This window comes from Taudactylus pleione, unplaced genomic scaffold, assembly GCF_031769625.1.
Source record: "Taudactylus pleione unplaced genomic scaffold, aTauple2 ptg000012l, whole genome shotgun sequence".
NCBI classification, from domain to species: domain Eukaryota; kingdom Metazoa; phylum Chordata; class Amphibia; order Anura; family Myobatrachidae; genus Taudactylus; species Taudactylus pleione.
The window spans coordinates 7655651-7669133 of record NW_028284415.1 but is presented as its reverse complement, the minus strand read 5'-3'; the positions used below and the strand labels follow the sequence as shown (position 1 = coordinate 7669133).

Here is a 13483-nt window from a genome sequence, read left to right as displayed (position 1 = left end):
ACATTCATATACCTGCTCAAAATGCTGCTACTGAAGATGAATCACCAACACCACTTGTGTCCACCTCTGAATCAGATCCATAATCCTTTTCTCAGTAAAGAGCTTGCCCATCAGTCTGACATGCGATAATCGTCTCATAATACAATATTTCATAGGCATAAGTAAAAGGTGGAAATCTCACTATATTGGATGGAGGTTGATATCATTTGAACATAGCCAATATCTGGACGCAGAGGAGCCAACTCTTTGGGTGTTTGTACTCCCAATACACTAACTGCATCTACGCAGGACATTTTTCTGTCATATGAAGGAGGGGGGTTTTGACCAGCGTACCCCCATTTTTAAAAGTTGGCTCCTACTGTATATTTGGAGGAATGAGAACATGACAGCAGGAAAATATGGGGTATGCAGTCGGGATGCCGACGGTCTAAATGCCGACTGCCGGCATCCCGACTGTCTAATCTTGGCAAGTGTCTAATGACAGGCGTCAAAATCCTGACGCCTGTCATTAGACCCACAGCTGGGAGCCCGACACCTGGCATACCGATCGAAGGACAGACGCGGACAGCCACGGGGGGGAAGGGTTAGGTTAAGGGCTCCCAGGGGGGACTTAAGGTTAGGCACCCCCTGGGAGGTTAGGGTTAGGCTAGGGGAAGGGGGGGTTAGGGTTAGGCACCCCTGGGGGGAGGTTAGGGTTAGGCACCCCCCCGGGAGATTTAGGGTTAGGCTGCAGGGAAGGGGGGGTTAGGTTTAGGCACTTAGAGGAGGGTTAAGATTAGGCACTTGGGGGGGGTTAGGGTTAGGCACCCCTAAGGGAGGGTTAGGGGGGGGAGGTTAGGTTAGTAAATAGAAAAAATACTCACCTGTCGGGATCTTCACTGCCGGGTCTTCCGCTGTCGGGATTTGAACCACCGGCCTTGCAACCATACTGATTCCAAATATGGTATAGACACCATTGGCTTGCTCATTGTCACAACAGGGGGATTGCATGTCTACCATAAATAATCTTCAGTATCAGACAAAATTAAAGAAACAGTAAAGTTATATTTTGTTTAAGATGCAGATGGCCACAACAGCCATTTTAAGATGTAATACTAATCTAATAATTAGTGTAATCAGAATCCCTATTAATGTTCCACTGCATAGGTTTACCTGATTACTTCTGCAATAAGGACATGACCTAAACTTATCCTCCACTAAGAAGTTTTAAAATAAACAGCTTCATAGATGACATATAAGTATTCATCTGTAATAAAAAGGTGCATTATAAAACAGTAATTTCATGGTTTCACATACCTAGTCTATACACTATTTATCATATATCATACCAAATTGCAGGTCATCTGCCCAATGGAGGGCTCTGTGTCTGGTGGTAAAACCCAAGTACAGATTGAGAGCTCAATATTTTCCTGTGACATTGTACACTTTTTTGCATTTTATTCCAAGCAGCCTTAAATTACTGCAGTAAAATAGGGAAAGTATGAGTATAAACTGTCCATAAATCTGTAGCTTTAAATCTGTGACTGTCATCTTAGAAATTCTGCCTCTAATCCTGGTGCGGTGTCTGAGAGATCTGGCATGTCTGCTGTCTCACTGTGTGGTGGAATAAATAAATGCATTTAAACAGAGACTTGTTCTCCACTTATACTAGAATCATACCCAAGAAATTGAAAATGATGTACAGGATATGAGTGCATTCCAGAGTCACCCCTGCTCACATCACTCTGAAAACCAGCTGTCTACAACGGGACCTCAGACAGCTATCTCTACAGCAGTGAAGGTAAAAGTCAATAATTGTTGTCTTAAGCTGCTATAAAACCTATAATGATTACTTTTAGGTGATCGTCAACTAACAATTTTGAATTTATAACGTAATCAACATGTAGAAGTTTTTTTTTTTCATTAATTGTATACAGGTTGAGTCTCCCATATCCAAATAATGCAGAATATTCCGAAATACTGAATTTTTTTGAGCACGTCTGAGATAGACACCTTTGCGTTCTGATGGTTCAATGTACACAAGCTTTGTGTAAGGCACAGAATTATTAAAAATATTGTATCAAATTACCTTCAGGCTGTGTGTATGATGTGTACATGAAACATAAAAGCATTCTTTAGACTTGGGTCCCATCCCCTAGAAATGTCATTATGGTATGCAACTATGCATATATTCCAAAATACGGAAAAACCTGATATCCAAAATTGTTCTGGTCCCAACCATTTTGGATATGGGAGACTCAACCTGTATTTCATTGTGAATCACATTGAACCTGAATGATGTCATATTACAAATACAGGTGCCTGTTTCGTCATACTACATATACAGGTGTACAGGTGCCTATTTCGTCATACTACATATACAGGTGTACAGGTGCCTATTTCGTCATACTACATATACAGGTGTACAGGTGCCTATTTCATCATACTACATATACAGGTGCCTGTTTCGTCATACTACATATACAGGTGCCTGTTTCATCATACTACATATACAGGTGCCTGTTTCATCATACTACATATACAGGTGCCTGTTTCTTGAATGTGTTGACGACAAGTAAACTTAGCAGATAAGTACAATAGATGAATTTAACAAAATGCACCAGAAAATTACCAACTTGTAGCAGAGAGGCTCTGGGTAATGCATACATTATAAAGTAGAACTACTGTACAGCAATAACTTCTGCTCTTGTTTGGAATTTTCAGTCCAAGTCTCCAGCAGACAGTAAGAACAGGCACAAGAAGCCAAAAGACATCAAGCCAAAGGTGAAAAAGCTGAAATATCACCAGTACATTCCTCCAGACCAGAAGGCAGAGAAATCTCCTCCACCCATGGACTCTGCCTATGCCCGGCTCCTCCAACAGCAGCAGCTCTTTCTTCAACTGCAGATCCTAAGTCAACAACAGCAACAACACTTCAGTTACCAGGGCATGCACCACTCACATCTCAAGTACGTGCTAAGCTCCATTTAATGTATTATTTTACCCCATTACAACTGATGGATTGAGAACTTATTAGCTAATGGCTCTAAATTGTTTGTCTGTTTGCCGGTTGAAAAACTACATTGTTTGGTTTTCATTTCATTTATAAACCTAGGAAGCAGCAGATTGTAAGTGGGACAGTCACCACTACTGCCAGGGAACTAACTATTTCCTAGATGGCAGTTCCAGTATTTGTAGGCATCTCCATGAGATAGTTGGTTCAACACATATTTGCAGCAGATAGCATTATGGAAAGGACCACAAAAGAAAAAGCAGTTATTCTTAGAAACTATGTAGTTTACGTGTTGTGACAACGTCCAATGGGCTTGATTCAGAGCCGGACGCTCTGAACGAGCGCCCGCTCTGAATCAGGGCGTTTTTTTGGAGCGTCCTCCTGGACGCTCGCATAGCTGTGGGTTACCACCCACAGCTTATGCGAGCGTCCATGAAGATGGTCGCGATGGTCTTGGGGCTTGCAACGAGACCCTGCGGTAGGGTCTCGGTGACCGCAAACCCTGGAGTGATTTTGGCTCTATCAGAGCCAAAATCACTCCCACTGACATCACTAGTGATGTCAGTGGGGCCGGACCCAGATGGTAGGCGTTCCCGTCTGGCAGCCACGCCCCCGGCACGCCCACCAAAGGGGGCGTGCTGTCACTCAACATCAACAGCACGCCCCCTTTGGTGCGAGACCTGGAGCGACAGCTTGGCTGTCGCTATCTGGGTCTCGCGCATGCGATAGCTTCCTCTGTCGTGCGCATGCGCACTAGGGCACCATCGACCCGTTTGCGAGCGCTCAGCGCTCGCAAGCGGGTCTGAATCAGGCCCAATATTCCTAACTTTAGTACATGTACATAGTGGTGGTAAAACTCTTTCTCTTAGGGGCATATTCAATTGCCGGCGAAAAGTCCCGGACTTTTCGCCTGCATCGCTGATTTTGGGTCCAGAAAAGTATCGCGCATGTGGCCGCTTTTCTCCTTATTCAATTCCAAGGGTTGCGAAAACAGGACCCGGCGAAACTCAAACAGGCGAAAAGTGCTGAAAGTTTAGGGGAAATTAGCCTGACACCCCCCAAAAGATGCACTGACATGGGGGATCAGTATGGATAGCCCCGAATAGCCCTGCTCAAGGTATTTGGGGTACTTAAATGGTCTCAATAGGTGCAAATTAGTGTATTTGTATAAAGGGTGAAGAATAGCATTTAGCAATATTTTTTTCATCAAAATAACTTGTCCGAGCAAATTTGGGGTACCTGAAAATGGGTGCTAGCATATTTAAAAGTTGCTAAAGTGAAGTTTTAAAAATTATGGAAAATCCACCTGCCGCAAACACCAGCAAAGTAAAAAACACCTGGGGCATACTTGGGCACCCCCCTGGAGTCTATTTCGCTAGTTTTTAAGTTTGTCCCCCAACTTTGCACTTTTTCACCCACAAAATTAAAGTACTGTTTGGGGTGTTCTAAAGTTTTTTTTTTTTGTTTTTTTACTTTTTTTGACGCAGTTAACCTTTTGGGGGACTGTCCAAAAACTGCACAGGGGTTCCCGCAACTTTGCACCCCAAAAACTCAAAACTCCATTCAGAGGCAAATCTTTTTTGCCTATCTGAATGCTGAGGCGAAAAGTCATTGAAATTGAATTGGGCAGAAAGTCTTCAACTGACGAAATGTCGTCATCCGCGAAAACTTTTCGCCGATCACGGCTTTTCGCCTGCAATTGAATACGGCCCTTAGTTGTAAATATATTAGCTGGAGAGAACATGCAAACTAAACCACTCAAAGTTGCGGGGACTTAAAGAACTTGAAGACTTTTGAATAACACTCATTTTGTGTATTATACATGCATGCCTACAAGTTTTGATAAAATTAAAAAATAAATAAATAAAAATATATGTGTGTATGTGTGTGCATATATATATATATATATATATATATATATATATATAATATATACACACACAGGGCTCTTTGCACTGAATACAATTTTAATTTAGTGTAATGGTGCAATAATAATGCAACAACATTGTTGAAAAAAAAATTTAATCTAATTGGAAAATGCAAAGTATAGATTGTTTAATTAAACAATCCAAATCAGGTCATCAATGTTTTATTTCCTTATAGGCAGCCAAATGATCAAATGACTCGGAATGCCAACACACCAACAGTTCACAGTCCTTCCTTGTCTCCCGTTAAGACCACTTTTTCTGGCCAGACCAATGTGTCATCTATGAAACCAGGATTACTGCCCTCCAATCTGGATGACTTGAAAGTATGTTATAATGGATTGTCTAACGAAAACACTTTATGCATTTTGTCTGAAAATTTATAAGAAAACGATTTCAAGTTGATTAAGAAGGATCTGCATAAACCATAATGATTAGGGTTGCAAAATCCTATAAAAAATATTTGTATTAATAATATTTGGAATGTACTAACTAATAGTATTTTTAGTGAGACATTTTGGTTCTATATCTGTGAAATATAGGAAATATGTTTTATTTCAGCCTGAAGTAAATTAATGTCAATAAAAACTTTTTTAAAATAAACATTTAAATGACGATTCACAAATGAAAATAACTTTAAAGCTTTATATCCAACTGGTATAGCAACAAATTCAAAATTTTAGAATACTTTCTTTCTTTTCAAGGTTTCTGAGTTAAGACAACAACTTAGAATACGTGGTTTGCCTGTTTCTGGTACAAAGACATCACTGATGGAACGACTACGGCCCTTCCAGGAGTGCAGTAGTAACAGTGTTCCAACATTTGGTGAAATTACAACAGTCACTTTCCCAGTTACACCAAATAATTCACTTTCAAGTTACCAAACACACCCATCAGCAGGTGTTATGTCAAATGGATTCTATCAGTTTGGTAGCACTAGCTCCACCCCACCAATATCCCCAGCTTCTTCTGACCTTTCTGTTAGTGGTTCTCTGCCTGATACTTTCAGTGATGGGCCAATGTCTTCTCCTCAGTTTGGTCTACACCCATCCCCTATCCATTTAAGTGCTGAGGAAAGTCTAATGAGCAGCATAAACAGTGGTAGCTACCAAGTAGAACTGGAAGGCATTGATGCTGAAAAAGACAAAATGTTGGTGGAGAAGCAGAAGGTCATCAATGAGTTGACCTGGAAGCTACAGCAAGAGCAAAGACAAGTTGAAGAGCTGAGGCTGCAGCTGCAAAAGCGGAAAGGGAGCTGTGGGCCTCAAGACAAGACTCTCCCATCTCATCACTTTTTTGGGGTACCTATCAAACAGGAAAATGTGTCCAGTTGTCCCTTTGCATCGAAGCAAATGGCTATGAAAACACAGACAAATAATACAACTGAGAAACTGGGATCATGCACTACGCAGCCAATGCCTTGCCTGCTAAATAATCATTGCATGGAGACCACAAACCAAAACTCTATCATGTCTTCCACATTCTTAAGTCCCCAGTGTTCCCCTCAACACTCTCCACTTGGAACTACAAATAGTCCACAGCACATCAGTCTACCCCCATCTCCCAACAATCACTACTTACTGTCTGTATCGCCAAGCTCCCAAGGAGATGCGCGCAGCGTATCGCCACATATCAACCATCGGATTCGCACAGCCCAGGTATAAATAAACCCAGACGTATACATGTATGTGTCCTTTTATTGTCTGAGAATTCAATAAAGATACCAGTTTACATATGATTTTCTTTTGGTGACATCATTTTACGGTATACAGTATGGCAAATTTGTGTACATTTTTCTTGGTTAAATAAATTGGTGGGTAAATTTGTATTTACCAAGCAATTTATTTTTAAAGGATTATAAAAATGCCCTCCAATTAGGGAACCCATATTTAAGGAACTAGTTTGGTGGGTCTCAGGCAAATAATTTAAGCTTAAAATAACTATTTATTTTGACTTATTTATACTTTTTATAAAATGGATTAGCAGATTCTAACTCTGTCCAGCAAACATAATTTAAATTAAAGTGAAATTATTAATCTACAGCAAACCCTAAAATAACTACAACTAACTATTGTCTTACAAATTTGCTTTTATAGAATGCTGGGAGCACAGTCTGCTTTTCTCCAAACCAGAACATATTACAGCCACCTTATCTTGAACAATCAGAAAACAAGCATAGCAACAAAGATGGAGTACCCCCAAAGAGCCCACCAGTGCTAGGAAAGGTAGGATCTTCTGGGACATAACATTTTGAGTGGGCTGAGAATTTAAAATATTGCAGTTTGTATCTGTTTGTGGACATAATGCTGTATCCATCTGGTTCTAGACACTGAAATATACTCAATATATTGTACTGAACTAGAGCAGATTATACACTCATAGTACAGTATATTAGGTATGGCAGCTCCTGCACAAACCTTGAATTACAGAATATTCTCTGAACAATTTATTATTTATTGTTTTTAAATTAAAAATAACAAACTTTTATTTGTGCATAATAAGCAAAAAAACATATTTGGAACAATCTGTAACTGATTCCGTAACCCTGCATACCTGCAGGTGTTTTATACATTTATGGCCAGAGCTATTAAGTCAATATCAGGTATAATTAACAGGACTAAGAAAAATTGTACTTAATCGTGATTCTGCCCTTTTCTATTTTTACACACTGCAACCATACCATCTTGACCCTGAATCCATTTAGCAACTCAGAAAATTTGTAGAGAGTGTGTGATTTACACCAAAATTGGCAGAACCGGAAATGGGTCTATGGGGAAAGCTTAAATTAAGCTTTTTCCTTTTAAGAGTCAATGCAATCATTACAGTAAATATGTTTTCAAATCTAGAAATAATAAAAAATTTCAACACTGTTCCCTGAGATAGTCACCTTTATTGTTCATTTAGCTGCAAAATTTTACACATAATGCCAACTAAAATGTAACTTAAGTGCTTCAGTACTGCCTTAACCACCCCACACAACATCATCTACACAGCTCTGTTCATAATATCAATTCTCTGAAATGTAAATATGCAAAGACAGTACAGAATGTCATTCCACAGAATGGTAACACACAAGTGATATTTGAAGATTGCAGAGCTGGAATCATTGCAAAAAGGACAGTTTCACTGTAAAACTTGGTTTGCGTGAAAAGACACTACAATTTTGCTCCTTTCTAATCAATACATTTAACCTTTCCAAAGGCTTCTCCATTTGACAGATTCAAAGTTGCATAACTTGCCAAAGTGTCCTTAGTGCTTCAAAAAGGCCTATTAAAAATAGATAGTGTGAAAAGTTTTGAAAAGAGGCAAGCTTAAATGAAGGATGAAAAAAGCATAGTATTACTTATAAGGGCTGTTGGTGTTTGGAAATCACATCTTCACATTCAGAAAATGCCATTAAAATTGAAAAATGACTGATTTTTAAATGACACATGGATAAAACTATGGTGATATTTCTTGAGTTTTGGACCTTTTTTTTATTGTATATTGAGAATAAATCATATCTAAATTTAAATATAAAAGTTAAAGCCAGTTCCAAAAGGGCAAAATGATCATATAGTATTTGAACCTAACATATTTAAAACAAAATACTTTATATTCTATACATTCAAACCAGAAAATATCTTTCCATTCATATTTTTCAGCACAGTTTTTTTTTCCCTGGAATGTGGAATTCTTTGTAAATTTAAACATCAGTGTAAATATAAACAAGAAAACCTAATCAAATTAATATTAAGTATCAGATAAAAAAAACACATATTTAATTATACTTTATATACTGTATTTACTTGCAGATAACTGCTTTACAACCATCTCCCCAGGCAGGTCAAAAGCTTTCAACCCCATGTACGACTTTCTCTAACGCAACCTCATCAGTTTCCAAGCAGCTCCCCTCCTATGAGGATGCAGTCAGACAGGTAAAAAGTTCTAGGTCATTTACTATATTTTCTAACCCTTTTTTTTTCAAGACATTTTAAAAACAAAGTTTTTGGAAAGATTTGGACTAAGCATAAAATTACCAGGGTCATTATTGTAGCACATGCTGAAATATAATTACTCAAATATTACTATGCTTTGTCTTGGAATCATAAATAATTGGTCCAAAAATTTCACCATGGAATCCAGTGATGTCATTGATAGGTGGTTAGCTATTGACATTTAACTATTTGGTATGCAAACTTACTTAATATTTCACTGTAAAGCATATGCAGCAACACTCCATTTTAAAAGTGTGTTTTTTGAACATCAGAGAATATTTTTGTATTGTGTTATCTTGCAAATCGGGATAGTAGTATATTTAGAAAATATTACCTTTTTTAATCATTAAAAAATATTGTCCCATGGAATACAAGTTGAGATTTGGCAAACCTATTTTATTAAGCTATGGTTGGCAGGAATCTGGGAAAGATGACTAAAGCTGGAGATACATGTATACACAATGTACTGAATTTGTTCCTATCGACTTTTTTGTGTGACTTGTAAAATTTAAATACTGAAATAATCTTACATTAGTCAATATTATTACATACATACAATCATTTGTTAATAAAGGTTCTCATTGCAATCTGTTCCTTCCACAGCAAATCACAAGAAGTCAGCAGATGGATGAACTTCTTGATGTCCTGATTGAGAGTGGAGGTAAGACTGCAACCAAAGAAAATCTTACAATATAAGATTGCAGCTTTCACAAATGTGTACATTAAACATTTTTAATCTTAATTGAACCACAGATATCCTCACAGGATCTTTCCAGTAAGCCTGATGTCAACTGAATAAATGTATCCAATTTAGCTACACACATAGTGGTGCTTGAAAGTTTGTGAACTCTTAAGAAGTTTTTATATTTCTGCTGAAATTTGGCATAAAACTACCTCAGATTTTCACACAATTCCTAAAATAGATAAAGAGAACCAAATCAAACAAATGAGACCAAAAAATTAGACATGCTCTTTTTTTTTTTTTTTTTTTTGAGAAAAATTATACAATACAGTATTACACATCTGTAAGTGGCAAAAGTATGTGAACATTTCCTTTCAGTATCTGGTTTGACCCCTATGTGCAGCAATAACTGCTTCACCACTAGCCTACAAGCTGTATTTAGCCATTCATCTGTCTGTGCCAACTTGTCCACACTTCTGGAGGATTAGGCCAGATGAATAGTACTGCCCACCTATTAGAAACTTAAAAGTGTTATTTGGGAAAGGTACAAAATTGCTTTAACTTAGTCATACCTGTATGATTAAATGTGATGTGTCCATTATATTGCTTCAGAAATGCCAGCCAATGCCAAAGATGAGAGGCCATGTGGGCAGAAGCTCAGTCAGCTGAGTGTGTCAACTGGAAACTCAAATGTGTCTACTTCAAACTCTCACCTTCCATATGACAACTGCTCAAACAATGACAACCACCTTGAAGTCTTACTAAATTCTCACAGCCCCATCGGAAAACCCACTGAAATCCCACTGCTTAAGATTGGGAATGATGAAGCACATTTTGAACGGGTTATCAATGGATTTCAAGGAAAAGTTAATGAAGATATACTACCATCCCGAGAAATCTTGGACACTTCACTATCTCCCATGGAGACCCAAATGTCGCCATCATCTGCAGAAAGCACTGCCCTCCATCATTTGAGTTTTACTGAATCTCCTTGGGAAACTATGGAGTGGTTGGACTTAACGCCACCAAGTTCAGCTACAGGTTTGGGGTCACTTGCAACTACTGGTCCTAACATTTTCAATACTGATTTCCTAGATGTTACAGATCTCAACTTAAATAATGCAATGGACCTGCACTTAGAACAGTGGTAGAGGCTTTTGGGAAGTTCCGGTTATACAGATATCAATGCAAAATGCCAGATAGTGACCTTACCAATTACCAGCTTTGTAATTTAAGACATTTAGGCTTCTATGTGACTGATAGGGGTTCAAAATAAGCCATAAATGATCTACAGTAACTAGCAATAAAACTCCCTATTGCCTCTGCTGCCTAAATCACATATCCAAGAGAGCAGTATTAAGCTCTAATGCAGCATGTCAGGATTGTATAAATCACAGCAATATTCTTAAAATCCAAAATAAACAAACTAAAAGAGGGAGTAACTGCTTTGTACCAAATATGTACACACAAAAGAATTACAAAACTTGTGGAATAACTTTTTTATGCATTTCTCTTTTTTTACACTTTAGTGTTTGTGCGGTACACAGAAGTGTCAACTACATTGGTGGCATTAGACCAAAGATTGTCTACCAACACTGTGCTTTAATTGTGGTTTAATTCCTGCCTAGTAGTGTTATAGACATCTCAAAGATGAGTTTAGTAGAGCAGGTGTCCAATTGAAGCATTACATTTAAATGAAAACACAACTTCTTTTTGGACAGTCATATGTGCAACTAAATAGAAAAAATGCAAATGAACCTAGCTCTTAAAAATACATGTTTAATTCAAAATATTAATTCTTACTGGAAATATCCTTTTACATTAAAGTTTTACTTAAAAAAAAAAGAAAGGTCCACTATGCCTTTTTGTTTGAAACCTACATTATGTGCCAATATTTAAAAGGAAAAAAAAACTTTAATTAATCAATATATTTTTTTTTTATATTCATTTCAATATTGGTACAATACTGTAATCTGCTGTACTATAATTTTAATGTTCCCTTAAGGTGACATTTTGGATGCTGTATAACAATAGGTCATATATATCACTTTATGTCAGTGTTTTAGTAATTTTGGTGCTCATGGGAAATTTTTTTTTTATCATGAGACCTATTATCAATTTTTCCTCCTAAAATCTTGTCTTCCGTGTCAAAAATTAAAAGGACGATTTCATAAAAGTGAACTTCAGTTTCTGAAATGTTCTCCAGTAGAGAAAAGCTCACAACTTGCAGTCAATGGGAAAATTCTAATTTGAAGGGTGCGAAACAGTGGGGGAGATGTATGAAGCCTTGGAGAGTGATACAGTGGAGAATTTACCCAAAGCAACCAATCTGCTTCTGTCAATTATCTAGCACAGTCTACGACATGACAGTTAGAAGCTCATTGATTGTTTTGGGAAACTACTTCACTTTATTTCTTTCCGAGGCTTGATACATCTCCCCCAGTGTCACATAGGTTTCCCTTTATGCTCTATGCACTTCTTCACCCTTGACACAACTTTCCTGCTTTCTCTAGAAGTTTTCTTCTAAACATAAGCTGGACTTCACAACATAAACAATATTTAATGACAGACTGCATTATTAGCCTAGATGTCCAATGTTGGACTTAAACAGGGTCCTGTAGATCTGATGTAACCAGCACATGCGTTTGGAGAACACGTTTGCATCAAATTGTTATATATAATATATTAGAGATGAGCGGGTTCAGATTAGTTTGGATCTCCACGCCGAGTTCTGATTTTTCCCTGCACAAAACGGGACTCAGAAAGAGGCAAAACTAAATTTTTCATGGACAAACATCATCATTCCTGGGCTCAGAAAGAGGCAAAACGTAATTTGTCATGGACAAACATCATCATTCCTGGACAAGGGGCCTGATTCAGAGATGAACGCTCTGACCAGATCGCTCGCTCTGAATCAGTGCCCTCCTCCATGAAAATGGAGCGGCCTCCTGGCTGCTCGCATAGCTGTGGGTGACCACCCACAGCATATGCGAGCGTCCATGATGATGGTCGCAATGGTCTTGACCATCGCGACCATCGGGCTTGCGACGGAGACCCTGCGGTAGGGTCTCGCTGCCGCAAGCCCTGGAGTGATTTTGGCTCTATCAGAGCCAAAATCACTCCCACTGACATCACTAGTGATGTCAGTGGGGCCGGCTTCAGACGGGAACGCCTCCGTCTGGCAGGCACGCCCCCTATCAACATCGACAGCACGCCCCCTTTGCTGCGAGACCCGGAGTGATGGAGAGCCCGTCACTCGCCGGGTCTCGCGCATGCGCACGACGGAGCTCCCTCTGTCATGCGCATGTGCATCGACCCGCTTGCGAGCGTCCTGCGCTCGCGAGCGGGTCTGAATGACCCCCTTAGTCCAGGAATGATGATGTTTGTCCATGAAAAATTAAATTTTGCCTCTTTCTGAGTCCCGTTTTTTGCCGGGAAAAATCAGATCTCTGCTTGGTGATCCGAACTAATCCGAACCCGCTCATCTCTAATATATATATATATATATATATATGTGTGTGTGTGTTTTTTATCTGGACTGTATAAATTATACAATAAATGTTAATACACAGTGTAGTCTGTTAGCCTGGCAAATACAGATTCTGTACAGACATCACTTCTCCCAAATATTAAAGGGTTGACAACTACTTTCAAATTCACTTTGTATTTACGCTACTGGAAGAAAATACACACTAATTTTTTTATTATTATTATTTTTTACTGTTTAGCCCCATTCCTTCATCTGTAAAGGATTTAATAGGACACATTTATGTCAATCAAAAATGTGTAATGTAAAAGCAGAAACTTCTACAACTAGTTGTAACATTTATAATGTATATATGGTGCAATTCTTGTATGTGTTTAAAAGCATTTTTAAACTACAGAAAGTGTTTATACAAGATAAGTT

At 38.5% G+C, this 13483-nt stretch overlaps 1 protein-coding gene across 4 annotated transcripts in view; it reads left to right on the top strand.

Annotated features, from left to right (window-relative positions):
- MYOCD (myocardin) overlaps positions 1 to 12969 on the top strand; it is a 52149-nt gene extending 39180 nt beyond the window's left edge. For 2 of the 4 annotated variants that reach the window (XM_088468317.1, XM_088468299.1), the window contains 8 exons: positions 1652 to 1780; positions 2704 to 2948; positions 5096 to 5243; positions 5622 to 6575; positions 7014 to 7142; positions 8712 to 8834; positions 9498 to 9555; positions 10189 to 12969. In XM_088468317.1, the coding sequence (XP_088324443.1) occupies positions 1652 to 1780; positions 2704 to 2948; positions 5096 to 5243; positions 5622 to 6575; positions 7014 to 7142; positions 8712 to 8834; positions 9498 to 9555; positions 10189 to 10727 (2325 nt within the window). In that variant the 3' untranslated portion in view covers positions 10728 to 12969. The remainder of the gene's footprint in view (positions 1 to 1651; positions 1781 to 2703; positions 2949 to 5095; positions 5244 to 5621; positions 6576 to 7013; positions 7143 to 8711; positions 8835 to 9497; positions 9556 to 10188) is intronic. The other 2 variants (XM_088468308.1, XM_088468326.1) reach the window with 2 other exon arrangements.
- Positions 12970 to 13483: the final 514 nt, after the last annotated feature.